Genomic DNA, 15,539 nt, shown 5'->3' with positions numbered 1-15,539 from the left:
GTATCTCTATAGTGATACCACACTGATAGGCAGTGTGTGGCCTAATAAATTATCTGTACTTAAAAATGTGACATTAATTTCTAGAAAACATACTAAGAATAGTTAACTATTCAAGACAAAAATCTAGATAAAGCTGAAAAGTATGTATTATGCTATCAATTTTACAAATATTTTGGTCCATTATGCTGTGACTCACCTAATTTGCTTTAGCTCTTTACTTACTATTCAATAAAAATTATATGAACTGACACAATTAAGTGGATTCCTAAAAGTTTACAGATCAATACCATGTGAGCTCTGACAAGACCCGGGAAAGATGATCAATAATCACAAATAATGAGTACAGATAGCCATTTAACAGGACTGTATATACTAATCCTGATACCAATAGTTTCTCCAGTTAATTTCAGCATCAGGGACAATTTAAGACCACTCTAACAACAGAAATCCCTAAGAGTGCCAATTCCTAAAAGTCTTCAACTCGAAACATCAGAACCTTGAAACACACAGTATTCATTTACAATAATCCCACCATATTTTAAAAAGTCTAATTTCTTCAAAGTAATACACCTAAGAGCAAATTAAAATCCATCGCATAATATGTTCTATTTGATTCAATCAAATATGTAGAAAGTAAATAAAAGGGAAAAAACATTTGAAAAAATAAAACATTTGAAAAATAAAAATTCTTCAAAATTACTTAAAAAAAAAAAAAAAAAGCCTAACTAGCAAATACAAATTAATAAAACTAATGAAAACAGGGAGTGAAAAAAAGAAATGACAAAACCAACCCCTCCTCGCTGACCATCTACATGTATGGAACGGATGTGATCTGCCAGATCTGGACTAGAGGTGAAGCAAGCCTGGCACTGGTCCCAACAACAATTATAGGCAATATTTTTGCTTGAAGAAGTAGTGCTTCCTTGTCCATTCATCATTGCTGGAGTTGAACGCCCACTGGAAATTGTGCTGTCTACATCCATTATAGTACTGCTTATGCTACAAAAGAAGAAAAAAGGCTGTGTTATTCCTAGAAGTTCACTAACACGAATATGATCTTATAAATAATTAAGATTACCACTTGACATTCTGCCCCATAAAGCATATGAACCATATTTTCCACCAGAAAACAACATGCTTTAAAATTAGTTTCAAATAATTATTCTCTAAAACTAAATTTCAAATAAATGTTATTTGCAATAAATTGCAAATCAAGGCAAAGAAAAACTAGTACCTCAAACCAGCCATGGAATAATTTAAGCAACTTTTGGCAGACATAAAGTCCCCACACCATACCCCACAGAAAACAAACCAAACCACACACAAACACACACACAGCTCACCACATTCCACCCCTTCTAGAGTTCTAAGAAACATGATAAAATAATAAAGTTTCCAGCTGCAAATAATTTAGAATCAAAAGATTATCTTTACAGTGTCGCAAATCACTTATTGATCTTTTCTTCCATTCACTAATCTGAGAACACAACTGCTATCACATCCTACCTCTTTCCATCTCAAAGCAGTTGGGAAATTTTGCTGTATTTTCCCTCTTAATAAAAAAGCAAGAGAGAGAACTAAGTGCAAGAAAAGTTCCTCTGATTTTACCAAAGTCCAAAAAGCACTTTGCTGGCTCTCAATTTTTTTCAAAGTCCTATGCACCTCAAACCCTTTTATACTTTTTATTTAATAAACAAAGTATTATGTATTGGTAATCTTTTTATTTACTAAAAAAATATTAGTAATAAGTCATTAATAAAAGTAATTTTTAATGTTAAAAAATTCACGTCATAAAAATTTTAACACATTTTGCCTTCATCTTACAAGCAATTCACTTTATTTCCTTTCTTCATATCGTCTCAATAGAGAAATTATATGGAAGTAGCATCAATCACAGAAGGACCAACAGTAAGAATGCTTCAGACTTTAAAACCTATTAAAAGCTATAACTGCTTGTACTTAAGTACAAGTAAATTATACAATTCACATTAAGTTTTAAGGGGCATGCTTCCCCATTCCACTAAGTTTTTATTACAGAAAATTTCAAAAACACAAAAAAGTATATCTAAACCTGAACTCAGATACAGACTATAAACTCATGGTTACCAGTAGGGAGCAGGTAGTGGGGAAGTAAAGACAAGGGGGAGGGATTAAAAGATACAAGCTACTGTGTATAAAACAAACAGGCTAGGAGAAACAAGCGTATACTATACAACACAGGGAATATTTTATAACTAATAAACGGAATATAACTGTAATCAAAAGTGGGGCCCAGTTGCTCTGCTTGCTGCTCAAAAGCAATCGTTAAAGAGGCCAGGCTGGTGGAAAGTCAAGTTTGCTTTCTTTTGGATGGGGGTGGGGTGGGGCGGGGCGGGGCGGGGCGGGAGTGAGAGGGAACCTGTCCAAAAGGTCGACACCTTCCAATGACCATCAGTGGGCAAGAGCTTTGATAGGCTGAGGGCGGGGGTTACATGTAGAACCAGTACAGTCAGCTCTGACAGTCATACAAATTGGTCATCTGTGGTCTGATCAGAGTCATCGTGACTGTTTTAAGTATAGTTCAGTTCAGTCCCAGGGTCCGTTTGTTTCCATCTCCTGAGGCCAGTTGTCAGAACTGTGGCACCTTATGTCAGGGCTACAGTCAGGTCACCACGTAAGTTAACTTCTCTACCTGGTGGGGGTTTCAGTACCTGTAAGACTGCTCACAGGATATGGCTCAGGGGACGACCTACAGCCCGTGAAAAGGAACTAAAGGTCCTTGACTATGCATACAAACTACATTATCTGGTGTTCTCTGTTTTCCGTTGTTTCTGCATTTTCACATTTCTGCTTAAACTTTTTCTTTGGATAAAGTTTTTTCTACAAACAAAAGGCAGGCAGAGGATATCTTCATAACCTTTAAAAATTATGAATCACTATGTTGCACACCTGAAATATATAATATTGTACCATCAACTATACCTCAATAAAAATAATTAAATCTGAACTCAATAATTAACACTGTCCTGTTTGCTACATATGATTTGTCTTTCTCAATCATCCACAGGTTGCAAACATGATACTTCAACCACAATTATTTCAGCACATCCCTTCTAAAACTAAGGATATTCACCTTTAACCACTGCAACCTTATTTGTTCACGCCTAAGACTTAAACTGAATTTTAACTTCTTAAATAAGCTTAATAATGTCTCAGACTTCTCTTTAAAGGATATTCACATACTTAAGTCCTTCTGCTCCTTGGAAGAAAAGTTATGACCAACCTAGACAGAATATTAAAAGGCAGAGACATTACTTTGCCAACAAAGGTCCATCTAGTCAAGACTATGGTTTTTCCAGTAGTCATGTATGGATGTGAGAGTTAGACTATAAAGAAAGTTGAGTGTCGAAGAATTGATGCTTTTGAACAGTGGTGCTGGAGAAGACTCTTGAGAGTTCCTTGGACTGCAAGGAGTTCCAACCAGTCCATCCTGAAGGAGATCAGTCCTGGGTGTTCATTGGAAGGACTGATGTTGAAGCTGAAACTCCAATACTTTGGCCACCTGATTCGAAAAGCTGACTCACTGGAAAAGACCCTGATGCTGGGAAAGACTTGGGACAGGAGGAGAAGGGGACAACAGAGGATGAGATGGTTGGATGGCATCACCGACTCAATGGACATGAGTCTGAGTAAACTCCGGGAGTTGGTGATGGACAGGGAGGCCTGGAGTGCTGCAGTCCATGGGGGTCACAAAGAGTTGGACACGACTGAGCTACTGAACTGAACTGACTTGAAGTCCTTCTGGCTATTTTCCAGTCAACCTACAGGTTCTAAATTTCAGCTCTAACACTCCATTCTAAAACTCCATAATCTCTAGAAAACTCTCAAATGTGAATCAATTCTTGAACATCTGAAATTTTACTTATATACTGTCTAAAATCCACCCCATTCCAGTACTCTTGCCCGGAAAATCCCATGGACAGAGGAGCCTGGTAGGCTACAGTCCATGGGGTCACTAAGAGTCAGACACAACTGAGCGACTTCACTTTCACTTTTCACTTTCACGCACTGGAGAAGGAAATGGTTACCCACTCCAGTGTTCTTGCCTGGAGAATCCCAGGGACAGGGGAGCCTGGTGGGCTGTCTATGGGGCCGCACAGAGTCGGACATGACTGAAGCGACTTAGCAGCAGCAGCAGCACTGTCTAAAATCAAATGCATTCAGTTTTCAAAGATAACAAAAATGTTTTTAGGATGCTTCAGATATGAAAAATAGGAACTTCTCTAGTGGTCCAGTGGTTAAGAGTCCACACTCCCAATGTGTGAACTAGATCCCCTAATGCCGCAACTAAGACATGGCACAGCCAAATAAATAAAGATTTTTTAAAAGACAGGAAAAATGACACAAGATTTCTCTTTAAGGGATATTCACGTATTTAAGTTCATCTGGCTAAATATCTCCCAGTCTCTCTACAGATTCTAAATTTCAGCTCTAACACTTCATTCTAAAACTCCATAATCTCTAGAAAACTCTCAAATGTGAATCAACTCTTGAATATATGAAATTTTATTTATATATTGTTTCTGCAGGAATAAACCGTAAGTATGGTTTATACTGAAATACAAATTTTTACTTGAGCCCCAGAAATTCCAAGTTTCATGAGGCCCTTAACAGCAATGGTTACCGATTTTCCTTGCCACTTACTTCATATATTTTAAAACATTTTCCCTGTAAAGTTCATACTTTCATAAACCATACTGATTAACTACAAAGGCAAATAAATAATAGTTTTAAATGAGCAATCCATCACACTCAATTTATAAACCACCTCAGAAAAGAGATAAATCTCCATGGCCTACTATGGTACAACCTCCAAGTTAAAAAAAAAAAGAGCCACAAAAGCGCAGGGTAGTACAGTTCCACTTTGCCTACCTAAGTGGAGGGAGACACAGAGATACAGCCACCCCCCAAAGGCAAACCTCTTTTCAAGGATACACAAAGTGCTGTCTGTGTTGCGGCGGGTGGCAGAAGCAAGACAGACTTTAACTGTAAATACACTTCTGTACTATTTTAACCACGTATCTCCACTGCTTTTACTTGAAAGTCCAAAAAATTAGCTGAAAACGAAACCAAGTTAATTTTCTTTCAATTGAACAAAGTAGAGCAAGATCAAGAGACCCACACCCTTGCGATGAATCCAACTAGCAGTAGAGTCCATCTACGCGGTGTGTAACATGTTTTGCTTATGAACTTCACCCCAGAAGGAGAGCCTTCTGAGTCCAAATAGCCATGAACACTAAGCAACAGTTAAATATTGTTCACATGCAGTATTACTCACTTGAAAACCAGTACTTCATGTGGATACAGAGCCTCATGAAAGGAGAGCATATTGCAGGTATTAAAGCACATGAACTCTGTCTACCATTGGCAACAAGCTGCAAATGCAATGGTGCAGGAGGCAAGGGGCACGTCCTCTGCCCTGAAAGATTGAGAGACACTCTGCATTTGGGCAGCATCCCCACAAAGGCTCCCGTAGCCCAACAGGACAAAGTAGAGTCCTGCCACATGACCCCTGCTTGGCACCTCCAACTGCTAGAAAGAGTCCAATCCTAAATCTCCAGGCTCTCTTCTGGTCCCAGATTCCCGCCAGAATCAGCGGTTCCCTCCAGTCTCAAGACTGACAAAGACAACAGTTTTTATTCAGGAGAGCAAAGGAGACAAATCCGAAGTAATTTATAATCTTGACAGGATAGATACAGATTTCATAGAGAGCAGTGTCCTTCTTCCTGTAGTATAACAATATGATCAGAACTAAAGACTGACTTTCTACTTCCACCTAATCTTATGTCTAAGTTCAAGCATATATTAAAATCTCTCTTTCAGTCAGTTCTCCTTCCCAATGAACACTTACTGATTCTATAAGATGTGAACAAAAGCAGCCTGGGATATGGAAGAAAACCTGAGCCAGAAAAAGCACCCACTCTATTCAGATAGTTTCAGTAACTTAAAGCAGCGCTTTTCAAACTAATATGTATATGAACATCTGTGATCTTATTAACTGCAGATTCTGATTCAGCGGGTTTGGGGTAAGGCCTGACACACTGTGTTTCTAACAAGAGCCTACTTGTCAATGATGCTGCTACAACATTTTAGGTAGCAAGACTCTAAAAGATCTCTTTCATTATTATTACCCAACTGAGACTGACCTAACTAAGGAACTGTCTCATACTGTAGAATAGTAAGCTAAAGCAAGCACACATACACCATGACAAGCAAAATCCTTAAGTTAAAACACACACATTACTCAAGATTCCTAGGCAATATTTAGGGGCAGGCATAAGCCATTTTGGGGCTTCCCTGGTGGCTCAGATGGTAAAGAATCTGCCTGCAATGCAGGAGACCTGGGTTCAATCCCTGGGTTGGGAAGATAAGCTGGAGGAGGGCATGGCAACCTACCCCAATATTCTTGCCTGAAGAATCCCCATGGAAAGAGGAGCCTGGTGAGCTACAGTTCAGGGTTGCAAAGAGTCGGGACACGACTGAGCAACTTTCACTTCACTTCACTTCTACAAAGCTATTTTTAACATAACAACATTCCCTTTTTTCTTTTTTTCCCATGGGCCCTGTTAAGAAACTATCTGGCAGATCAGACTCTAACACAACTACATGGATTTTATGAAAATGGTTTCCTTTGGAAATTCAAGGGCCAACTCACACATATATATAAGAATAGCCTCTTCTTTGATAACTTAAACTACTTCCAAGCAAAATATGTTTGGTAGACATGACCACTGCCAATAGGGCTGTCAATACTGAGAAGATCAGCTTGCTAAATGACAAGATACAGGAGCAGAGGAAGTAATACATGGATGCTACCTTATCATTATGGAGAAGGATGAGACAGTGGTCTTAAAGTAACAGAGTAAGAGAAGTTCGTTGACATGGTTTCAGATTCTACACTGCAAATAGTCTCTTAAAAAACAAACGAACTGTCACTTGTTAAGTTCTGGCAAATTATCAAATAGCCACACAATTAACTTAAAAAGTCTATTAAAATACTCCTTTTTCCAACTAAATATCTGCATGAAGCCAGATTTACTTCATATGGCTCAACCAAATCACTTCACTGCATCAGGCTGAATGCAGAAGCAGACATGAGAAATAGTTTTCAGCCAGATGTTAGGCATAAAACAATGTCACTCTTCTTTTTTTTAACTGGAAAGAAGACTTTTATTTTAAAAAAAACCTTACTTTTAATTGGCTTATTTTAAAATTAACAAATGTTTTTAATGTTCTCAGTTTTGATTTTTGATCCTGTGATAGTGGTAACTGTAATCGACATAAACAAGCTCTTTGGTTTCTTCAATAACTTTTTTAACAGCTTTACTGAGATATAATTTGTATTTCTCCATACTTAAGAAAGCAAAAAGGTCCTTAAGAGCAAAATGTTTCAGAACCACTGATCCAGACTGTATTTAAAGCAAAGTTTAAAGGTCTCTCTGAAATAGACTGGAAAGAGTATGTTTCTGACCTGGAATATCCTGATTTTATTCTAGGGTTAACTGCTGAATCTGAAATTCAGTTTGAGGTCACATGGATGGGGGCAGTCTTACCTGCAGTTTTCTTTCCTGTTATCTGTGAGGAAATTCATCTGGGGTATGAATTTTCCTTATTAAATCTGAGTCTTTCTCCTCTTTCTCGGCTCCTGAAGTGTGTAACTTTACAAAAGGATGAGGTGTCATTATGATTTTATACACACACACACACACACTTCATACATATATCAAATGTATAACATGATATGTAAGTGTATAACATGAAATCAAATGTATTTTATTCTTGTTATAAAAAAACTAAAATATAGGAATTTCAGAATTTCCTATAACATTGATTAGCAAAGCTGCAGCTCTGCACTGGTGCTTCTCCAACCCTAACTTAGGCCTCCACTTGTCCACTCTGATAAAAGTTAGGTCTGTGAATCACACACTTTATGCTTTACCCAATTAAATGTCTCCCCAAGACTCAATTAACTTGCTAAATGCTCTCTTCTGCTAGAGGACTAGCCAGGTGGCTGGTAACAAACCAAAGAGCTGTCATGAAACAATATTTTTTATTGTTTAAATTTAAGATTCTGATCACTGTTGTATTTGTGATATGAAGTAAAGACTATTAAGACCAACCACTAACTAATAGCGTCTTCCAAACAAGATTTCCCTACTGGCAATTCCCTTTCACAGCTCTCTGCCAGGAGAATTAAAGTGTAAATGGAGGCTAAAGACAAAGTGCCCTTGTCCATAAGTCACATTTTCACAGCTATGCAGCCAAAACAGAGTAAGAAAAAAACTGGATGCTAAAAACTGACATAAACTTGTATCACCCACAAACCTCACATGAAATTTAAGCTCATCTAAAAAGCTTTCCTGTTTTAACTGACTTGACAAATTGTTAAATTTGTGAACTACAAAAAATAGTTACAGAACACCATTTTAATATATCTTATGCATTGGGGTTCCAAATAAAAAAATCTGTAACAACAGACCTCAAAACTGTCAAACTACTAACTTTTAAAATATTAAAAGGTTAAAAAACACTGAGCTCTATTATATACAGGTCGAGTGTCATAAACTTAAAAAAATGGAGGAGGAAAACAGAATGATCAAGGCATCCAGCCACTTTCTTCAAGATTTGGAAGTTACTCATGTAAGTTCCACAAAAGAACCCCCTTAATCTCTAAGGATCAAGGTTGTTTTATTTTTGTTCTATAAGTGAAAATACATAATCTTTAGGATGTCTTTACCTCACTGACTGCATCTGAATTATTACAAAAGAAATATTCTGTAATTTTAACTTTTATCTATAAATGTAATTTTTAAAGAATGAAATATTGTTCCCTATATGGACTGAAGAAAGTGACGAGTTAGACAAAAATTCTATTACTCTAAGGAACACTTAAACAGGGACAAAAATTATAAACTTTGTTTAATTTTGTTATTGGTAATAAACTTTGGATAGAAATTAGCTTTCTAAGTAATTATCAAATTGTAGGTAAACGTAACTACACACAGGGAATTCTTTATCTAATCATATAACAAGGTAAGCTATTATTTCGTTAAATGATGCTCCTTTCATCCATAATAAAACTGCCACTCACTACTACAAAGATTACCCTGTCTACCCCATACCTGTAATCAAAGTATTAGAAATTAAAATTCAAAACAGTACAAAATATTTAAGATAATCTTTCATTTTTAATTCATTTTTAATTTTATTTTTAATTCAAATAAATTGATTTATTTAATTTTTCACAGAACTAAAACAAATAACTTCACAATTTGTATGGAAATACAAAAAACCTCGAATAGCCAAAGTAATCTTGAGAAAGAAGAACGGAACTGGAGGAATCAACCTGCCTGACTTCAGACTCTACTACAAAGCCACAGTCATCAAGACAGTGTGGTACTGGCACAAAGACAGAAATATAGATCAATGGAACAGAATTGAAAGCCCAGAGATAAATCCACGTACCTATGGACACCTTATCTTCGACAAAGGAGGCAAGTATATAAATGGAAAAAAGACAACCTCTTTAACAAGTGGTGCTGGGAAAACTGGTCAACCACTTGTAAAAGAATGAAACTAGAACACTTTCTAACACCATACACAAAAATAAACTCAAAATGGATTAAAGATCTAAATGTAAGACCAGAAACTATAAAACTCCTAGAGGAGAACATAGGCAAAACACTCTCCGACATAAATCACAGCAGGATCCTCTATGACCCACCTCCCAGAATATTGGAAATAAAAGCAAAAATAAACAAATGGGACCTAATTAAACTTAAAAGCTTTTGCACAACAAAGGAAACTATAAGCAAGGTGAAAAGACAGCCCTCAGAATGGGAGAAAATAATAGCAAACGAAGCAACCAACAAAGGATTAATCTCAAAAATATACAAGCAGCTCCTGCAGCTCAATTCCAGAAAAATAAAAGACCCAATCAAATGGGCCAAAGACTTAACAGACATTTCTCCAAAGAAGACATACAGATGGCTAACAAACACATGAAAAGATGCTCAGCATCACTCATTATCAGAGAAATGCAAATCAAAACCACAATGAGGTACCATTACACGCCAGTCAGGATGGCTGCTATCCAAAAGTCTACAAGCAATAAATGCTGGAGAGGGTGTGGAGAAAAGGGAACCCTCTTACACTGTTGGTGGGAATGCAAACTCGTACAGCCACTATGGAGAACAGTGTGGAGATTCCTTAAAAAAATGGAAATAGAACTGCCATATGACCCAGCAATCCCACTTCTGGGCATACACACTGAGGAAACCAGATCTGAAAGAGACACGTGCACCCCAATGTTCATCGCAGCACTGTTTATAATAGCCAGGACATGGAAGCAACCTAGATGCCCATCAGCAGATGAATGGATAAGGAAGCTGTGGTACATATACACCATGGAATATTACTCATCCATTAAAAAGAATTCATTTGAATCAGTTCTAATGAGATGGATGAAACTGGAGCCCATTATACAGAGTGAAGTAAGCCAGAAAGATAAAGACCAATACAGTATACTAACACATATATATGGAATTTAAAAAGATGGTAACAATAACCCAATATGCAAAACAGAAAAAGAGACACAGATGTACAGAACAGACTTTTGGACTCTGTGGGAGAAGGCGAGGGTGGGATGTTCTGAGAGAATAGCATTGAAACAAGTATATTATCAAGGGTGAAACAGACCACCAGCCCAGACTGGATGCATGAGACAAGTGCTCAGGGCTGGTGCACTGGGAAGACCCAGAGAAATGGGATGGGGAGGGAGGCGGGAGGGGGGATCGGGATGGGGAATACATGTAAATCCATGGCTGATTCATGTCAATGTATGGCAAAAACCACTACAATATTGTAAAGTAATTAGCCTCCAACTAATAAAAATAAATGGAAAAAAAACATACAAAATATTTAAGATAATCTTTTATTTTTAATTCAAATAAGTTGATTTTAATTAATTTACTTAATTAAAACAAAGACCATATTTTCGATTTTAGGCAAACTAAGGCATATATGGAGGAGATGGTAGTCCTTACTGATGTCTAACTCTTCCAGTTGCTGGTCAATCAATGACAATCCTGTATTTTTGAAAAGTATGAAGTTGTATGCCTGATGTTACACAACTTTAAGATATGACACATCTTTACTTCAGTTATTAACACCACTCCTCACTGCCTTTCGTTGGAAGAGACTCATTTTGTGCCCTGCTCTTTATTCCAGGAATTGACAGAATTAAAACTGAACCAGTTAAAAGTAATAGGTACTTCAAGCAAACTATGAACTGCCTGCCTATTACATTTTATGACTTTATCCTAAAGAAAAAGGAGACTATGAAACTTACTGTATCAAAATGTGTCTCACAAAAGTAAGGCTCTACTACGTTTAGACGACTTCCCGCTCCTTATCACCAGTGACCAAGTACTACTACATGCCCTGCGCTGCTTGCTGCATGCCCTGCGTTGTTCTGCTCACTTGTGTCAGACTGTATTTTTCCAAAGATGTCCACCCCATGCTCACACCTTCCCACATCCTCTTCTTACAGCATGGCATCAAGAAATGGGGGATTGAGCGGTGGGGTGTCTAGCCTATCTCCTCTGAATCTCAGCAAGCCTAACACTCTTGTAGAAGTGACAGTGCAGAACGTCCTAGGCTGGGTCATCAAAGGCAATCTAGCTCTTGGGACACAGCGTGGGAGCCCTGAACCACACTCACTTACCCAGTAGAGAAATCTGGCTCTCCTGAAGCCACGATGCTAAAGAGATCCCAGGAATAAAGTACACAGGGCTAGAGACGCCAGAGCCCCAGCTGTTCCAGCTCCAGCTCTTCTGAGTCTTCTCGGTCCAGGCCCCACACACACGGGACAGGTTTGTGAGCGAGCTTTCTGGGGACTAGTGTCCCCAGACTCTATGCTGCTCCAAGCTGACACCAAGCAGAGCAGGAATGATCTAATCATGTCAAGCTCTGCTCAGACAGGAGATTTGTAAGCAAAATAGTGTTTTAAAACCACTAAATGCTGGAGTTGCTTGTCATGCAGCCCTAGTAACTGGAACAATGCCTGATGTGTATTAACTCACGTAATGCTTACAACAACCACATGAGGTAATCACTATTTACTAATATTCAAGTATGAGTAGCCTCATCTTACAGATAAAAGAGGCTGAGCAAAAAGACTGAGCAGATAGAGACACAAAAATTATGTGACTTGTCCAAAGCACTAATGCCAAACAATGTTACATTTATATGAAGGAAAAATGTGTCAATTACTGATTTCAGAAATATTGAAATGTTGCCTATATTACACATCAAGATAAGGTGACAGTTTCAGCTGGTGTGTACCCACAGGAAACTATTTCTTTGCTTTTGTATCTCCAGTGCATACAAACACAAATATTTAGCATCTACATGTAATTTGCCTCATTTGAACAGATGGTTTTACTAACAAGATGATGTATTAAATTTGATTTCTACAAGTCAATTAGCTTCATAAAAAAATTAACTCAAGGGGGTACTCTTTTGCCCCCTTCTGATGCCTATGTCAGAAGCTTTCTCTATCTCCTTTATAATTTAATAAAACTTTATTACACAAAAGCTCTGAGCGATCCAGCCTCGTCTCTGGTCCCGGATTGAATTCATCTCCTCCAGAGGCCAAGAATCCTGCGTCTCATCGTTCAGCAACAACCTTTCATCTTGGGGGCTGGTCCGGGATCCTTCAGGACAAGATGGGCCTGATAATCTATGTGAGCCTACTTCTGCTGACTCCAGAAATCCCGAGTCTGCCGTTTGATCCTCAAGACAATGCCTTCCTGTCCTGGGCTCACTCCTATGCTGCATTCCACAATCGGTCTAACTGCTGGGTCTGCGGAGCACTCCCCTCTTCATCCGTGAAAGGCGTCCCATGGTGGACATCTGCACTTCAAGGAAAGGACTTTCTCCAAGTCTGCAAATACCTTCAACAATCACATGTGAAGCCTCTTCTTAAACTGATGACATCTAACAACCTTAAGATGGACTGTAACTATGGACATAATGTGACTTTTCATTTTGATTTTAACTTGGTTTAATAACTATTTTGCCTTACATCTGTAACTGTATAATGGGGTTTTCTAACCATCTAAAAGCTTTTAATTTACAAATAGTTGTCCGAGCTCCTATGAGTCCACAGCCTCCTCCAACTATTACTTGGGGCCCCTGGATCAGACATCCTCACTATGAGGATTAGGACAATATGTTGCCTCACCAATTTAGGGACAACGCCCCTTGTCAGCTCGGAAGCAGTTGTGGAATGAAAATGACGCCCCTTTTCCCTAGGCAACATAATTCTCCTAAAAGAAAAGGGGGGAATGAGAGAGTCATTTCCTAGGCAGGTTGCTAAGAAGTCTAGGGGTCCCCAAGGAGAGAGAGGTCTGGGATATTCAAGGAGGAAAAAAGGACAAACTTTTACTTTTTTTCCTCTACCTTCCTTAGGATTATAAAACAATAATGTATCCTGCCTGAGGACAGTCTTTGGATTAAACCCTCTGGCTAATTCTGTTATTTTAAAACATAAATTATGGGAGTAGGTCTGGTCTTTACAAGGATGTATCTTGCCTGAGGACAATCTTTGGATTAAACCTTCTGGCCAACTCTGTTATCTTAAAATGTAAATTATGGGAGTGGGTCTGGTGAGGTCTTTGTAGCCTCCAGACATTCTTTGGATTCATTGGAGAGTATATAACTCCATTGCTAACACTAGCAAACGGGTACTCTTTTGCCCCCTTCTGATGCCTATGTCAGAAGCTTTCTCTATCTCCTTTATACTTCAATAAAACTTTATTACACACACACAAAAAAAAATTAACTCAAGGTCAGTCATAGAAAGCAACACTATTCTCACATAGACCGTGTCCCAAACCTAGATCGTAGCCCACAGAACCAGATCATGAACCTAACAACATCAGTGTAAAATTCAACTCCAAAATACTTGCTCCAGGTACAAAGAAGTGGTCACTTTAGTTTTCACATATAAAAAACAAACAGTAGGTTATGAGATCAGTCTTAACCAGAATTAAGGAATATAGACCACATCTAATTTCTCTAAGACTGCTTGGTTTTGCCTTTCAAATTGCCATGGTCCTGTAGGCTTTCACAGCTTTAAACTCAGAAGCAATTTAGGGGGTAAAAAGTAAAGGTAAGTGCCTCGTTTATTTTACATGCTATACATGCTCAGGTCAAACTTCCCTAAGGTCTCTCCTCCTCACCTAAGGTGGAAGATCTGGTTGATCTGTATACGATGAGTCAGTCACCTATAAACCTCTTCTTCAGGTTGAACTACTAAACCTAGCTGGTGCCTTGCACACGGGAAATGCTCACATTTTAGTCACAAATTTAAGTAGGCGTTTTAAGGCAAGTAAAATATATGGCTTTGTCACACTGAGATAATCATAAAAATTAATTAGAGGCACACAAAATCATTGGCCAACACCAAGATATTATTATTACTATTATTACTGTAATTACAAGCTATTATCACTGTAATTTAAAAAGCTAAATGGATTTTTCTAATCAAGAAAAAGACTACTCTCTATCCCCACAATTATTTCTCTGAATAAAGACAAAAGATTTTTCCCCAAGATCCAGCAGTATTCACCAAATTGGCCAAAAGGGACTTTATGCAACGATGATGAAATATAGTTCATGGAAAACAAGACATTACATCTTGTATCACCACCATGCACTCTGCACATTATTTTCAATTGTTTCTCATCTCTAGTCTATTGCCCTTTAAGATTACTCCACCCACATTTTTCATCCAGCTTAAGACATCAGCAAGCAATTATCTTCAGAAAAACTGTAATACTAGAAACACTTTTAGTTCAATAAAATTATACTAACAGTTATCTTTTACCTTCTTAAAAAGGTTTCCAAAAAAATGTCTACACACAATGATATATTAAAAAATCTGCTATGAAAAACAACACTCATTTTAGACAAAAGCAATCACATATTCATTTTGTGTTTAGTGTTAAATCATGAAAATGATTTTATCAGATGATTTCAGCCTAAGAACGACTACAGTAGAGTTCAACACCTCAAAAGACATGTTTGAATGACTGCTAACAGCAAGTTAAATCACTAAAAAGTCTACTGCTCATTCATCCCACCCTCAGTACTTTAACAAGTATTTATAAAAAGTAATGACAAACATTTTAGAACTTAGAAATGAACTAGTTAGTGGGCTTCCCTGGTGGCTGAGTAATAAACAATCTACTGGCATGGGTGTGATGCCTGGTCTGGGAAGCAGGAGGCATGGGTGTGATGCCTGGTCTGGGAAGATCCCACACGCCGAGGAGCAGCGAAGCCCCTGCACCACACAGCCGAGCCTGTGCCCTAAAGCCGACACGCTGCACCCACCGACCCCGGTGCCACAGCTCCTGAAGCCACCGCAGTGAGGGGCCGTGCACCCCAACTGCAGAGCAGCTGCTGCCGCCTCAGCTACAGAGAAGCCAGCACCG

The 15,539-nt window shown here is 38.2% G+C and overlaps 1 protein-coding gene across 2 annotated transcripts in view; it reads right to left on the bottom strand.

Moving 5' to 3' along the window:
- AEBP2 (AE binding protein 2) overlaps positions 1-15,539 on the bottom strand; it is a 67,036-nt gene that overhangs the window by 40,138 nt on the left and 11,359 nt on the right. For both annotated transcript variants that reach the window (XM_043440159.1, XM_043440160.1), the window contains exon 2: positions 792-999. In XM_043440159.1, the coding sequence (XP_043296094.1) occupies positions 792-999 (208 nt within the window). The remainder of the gene's footprint in view (positions 1-791; positions 1,000-15,539) is intronic.

This window comes from Cervus canadensis, chromosome 21, assembly GCF_019320065.1.
Source record: "Cervus canadensis isolate Bull #8, Minnesota chromosome 21, ASM1932006v1, whole genome shotgun sequence".
NCBI classification, from domain to species: domain Eukaryota; kingdom Metazoa; phylum Chordata; class Mammalia; order Artiodactyla; family Cervidae; genus Cervus; species Cervus canadensis.
Note: the sequence above shows the minus strand (reverse complement) of the source record. Positions and strands in the feature narration are given on the sequence as shown.